The 3,069-nt window shown below is 27.7% G+C and overlaps 1 protein-coding gene across 1 annotated transcript in view; it reads right to left on the reverse strand.

The window, feature by feature from the left end:
• Nucleotides 1–956: 956 nt before the first annotated feature.
• Nucleotides 957–3,069, reverse strand: part of LOC106689767 (uncharacterized) — a 44,410-nt gene continuing 42,297 nt past the window's right edge. The window contains exon 6 of the mRNA XM_014434929.3: nucleotides 957–1,296. Coding sequence (XP_014290415.1) covers nucleotides 1,196–1,296 — 101 coding nt within the window. The 3' untranslated portion in view covers nucleotides 957–1,195. The remainder of the gene's footprint in view (nucleotides 1,297–3,069) is intronic.

The raw sequence follows: 3,069 nt of genomic DNA on the forward strand, positions 1-3,069 counted from the left end.
AAATGGTTAATCATTTCAAATAAACATAATTAGGAAATTTTTTTTAAATTAATCCAGATTTAAGCCCTGTCAGACTATTTTAATGAGGATAAAATCTACCTGATATTAAAGACCACTGAATTGTACATTTATTTACTGAGTTTATTGAAAATTGATAGAAGTTTTAGAGAGAATCTCTAATATGGGTGAAATTTATTACATAAGTGATACTTCCAGTTGGTCCATTTTAACAAAAATGTTACTATAATACCCCAAGCATATACCTGTTCTGAATAAGTAACTCCCAGTTTTGTATGACTTTTCGTTGAGCTAGGATGTTTAATGACACGGACTATTTAGCGAGACTTGGTGATTTGGATTCAGGGAACCTTAAATAATGTATTTCCATCGAAAAATCAAATTCAAAATTTTGCACGATCACAATACTTTCCTATACTGTATGTATTTCATATAAAGGTAAGTAAAAGTAATTTATGACAACTAAAATGAAGTTTTTATTAGACTTTTCTATTAACTAATTATAAATACAATTAATTGATTATAAACAATTGTAAAAAACGTATTAAAAATATTGTTAAACTGTAGATGCTCAAGAGGAGGAAGTAGCTTCTCCGAAATGTCCAAGATACAAATAAATGAATCAAATGTTTTAATTTTTGTCCTAAAGGCAAGTTAAAGATCTAATTAAAAAATAAATTTGTTTGTGTAATTTTTAAAAAATGTTTCGGGGTCCATGAGAATCATGTATATGTTACATGAAAAAAAGAAAAGACTGCAATCGGACTTTGGGATAAATAAATACAAAATAACCACACCTAGGTCATAAGTATAGTGACCACCATCACAACTAAAGCTAAGCTATTAAAGAGAATATAATGAAAGGTCATTAAGGATCAAGAAACAAAAATCTTCAAGGAGAATTATCAGGATCTAATAAAGGAGGAAATAATGAGAAATAGTTTAGATATTTTATATTTCAGAATAGAACATATTAGAAAACTTATATAATATTATATATCAGGTGGTTTGAAAAAGTGCTTATACAAGCAAAAGCTATCTTCAAAATACTATCACACTGTTCTAAGCTATTAATATTAATAATATTTATGTTAATTGACACATTACAAATTCTTAAAAAATATATATTATACTAAAAAAAGTATATTTTAAAAAATGTAAAAACATAAAAACTTGATTATGCACCAAGTGGCTTAAAGCGAGCATCATTTATTAGTCTCTCTTCCTTTACCTGAGAGTAATAAGAATAAACGAGGAGAAAGCAGTAGATTCCAAAAGCTGCAAAAAAATAAAAAAATAAATAAATAAAGGAAGAGCTTATTATTTTATCTTTAATAAAATAGTAATATTACTAAAAATATAATAATAATTACAAAGGCTTAGCAAACCCAGAGGTTTGATGTCGATAACACCAATTGTTCTCTGTATACATCTCTCCGGTGACATCCCTCCAAACCTAAATCTACTTAATCAGTTTTAATGCAATCCTCCTATCTAGATTTTAGTCTACCCCTCGGACATTTACCCGTCGGATCAGTGGTTATTAAAATTTTATGAATCCTTTTTCGCTACTAATTAAGAATATAGAACAAAATTAATGTACTTCAAAGAGTTACTAGATGATAAAATATGGTGCTAAATAAGATTGAGATAAGAAATTAAAATATCAAACTTGTATATAAACTGTCAATTATAATTGGGCCAAATAGTACTACAATCTTTCGGAATGGAAGTGCTTAGGGACATGACCATAAGAAATTGACGCTAAAATAGTAAAAAAAAAAAAAAAAATGGAAGATTGGGAAGAAAGAAGAAGAAAATGAGGGAAATTCCAGTTAACTTTACCAAGTAGGGGGTTATAAAGATATTTTAATAAAATCTTAAGGTAATTAAATAATAAACACATAATAAATATATATATAAATTTTGCTTTCATATTGACGTCACAAGCTCTATTTAACTTAATTTAAATATTGTTTAGGACCCTTTTTATTTCTATAACCCCTTTTGTATTTATAAATTAAATTTTCCAGAAATTTTTTGAGAAAAAAAATTATTTTTTTTAGTAATTTTTAAGCCTTGGAGTACCTATTGACTATGTGATTCCTAATCTGTGATAACAAGAAATTGTTCGCCATGGTGCAGTTTATAAAACTATTATTTAATCTGTTACCTTTTATGAGTAGTAACATTCCTGCTCAAATCAAACATGCATCAAATCTCAACATACATTTTTGATAGATTCAATGAATAGTTGGATTACATTAATAGAATAAGTGTAGAATTTTGCAACTTATCCATCCCTACACAGAACTGACTTGAGTAGCCACACAGGTAGGTTCTTAGTGTTTAGTAACCACAGAACATAGAGAGCAGCAGAAGTGACACTAAGGTCTGGAACGACTGTGCAGGCTGTCGAGCCAGCCAGTTTTCAACAAAATTTTATAAAGCGTAGTACTTTATTTAGAAATCAAATATCGTTTATATCACTTATTTGTTTATTTAACCAAGTCAAAAAACCAAAAAAACCTTTTTTTTTTTTTTAATGAACAGTCATATCAAATAGTAGGGAAAGTAAATGAGAAGATGGTTAGAGGTGTGGTCAGAAAAGACATAAGTATAAACTCATTTATTAGTACCAACATTTCAGGCCTCCATCAGGGTTAAGAACAGAAAAATAAGACAACAGCCATAATGAATAAAACTTATTACAGAATATTAGAAAATAACCAACAATATAAATACATAATGTTAAAAGACCACATCACATATATTCTGTCTCCTTCCATAATCATTCTTCCTTCAAAACTTTAAGAACTCTCCTTATCTTTAAACCATCCCTTTGATTTTGATCAAATTTCTATGCTTATCAAAGTCCGCAACCATGACAAAATACTTATCTCTGAAAGCTAATACATTCAACTAGAACCTTCTTCCATCGATTTAAAAACTAACAAACAGAGCATCCCTGTCACATTTCTAAATAATTTAAAAAAATATAAATAAACATAATTTATAATAAAAAAATAACATTATTAATGATATAATTTA

The sequence above is a fragment of the Halyomorpha halys genome, unplaced genomic scaffold, assembly GCF_000696795.3.
Source record: "Halyomorpha halys isolate HHAL.00 unplaced genomic scaffold, Hhal_1.1 Scaffold1462.1, whole genome shotgun sequence".
NCBI classification, from domain to species: Eukaryota; Metazoa; Arthropoda; class Insecta; order Hemiptera; family Pentatomidae; genus Halyomorpha; species Halyomorpha halys.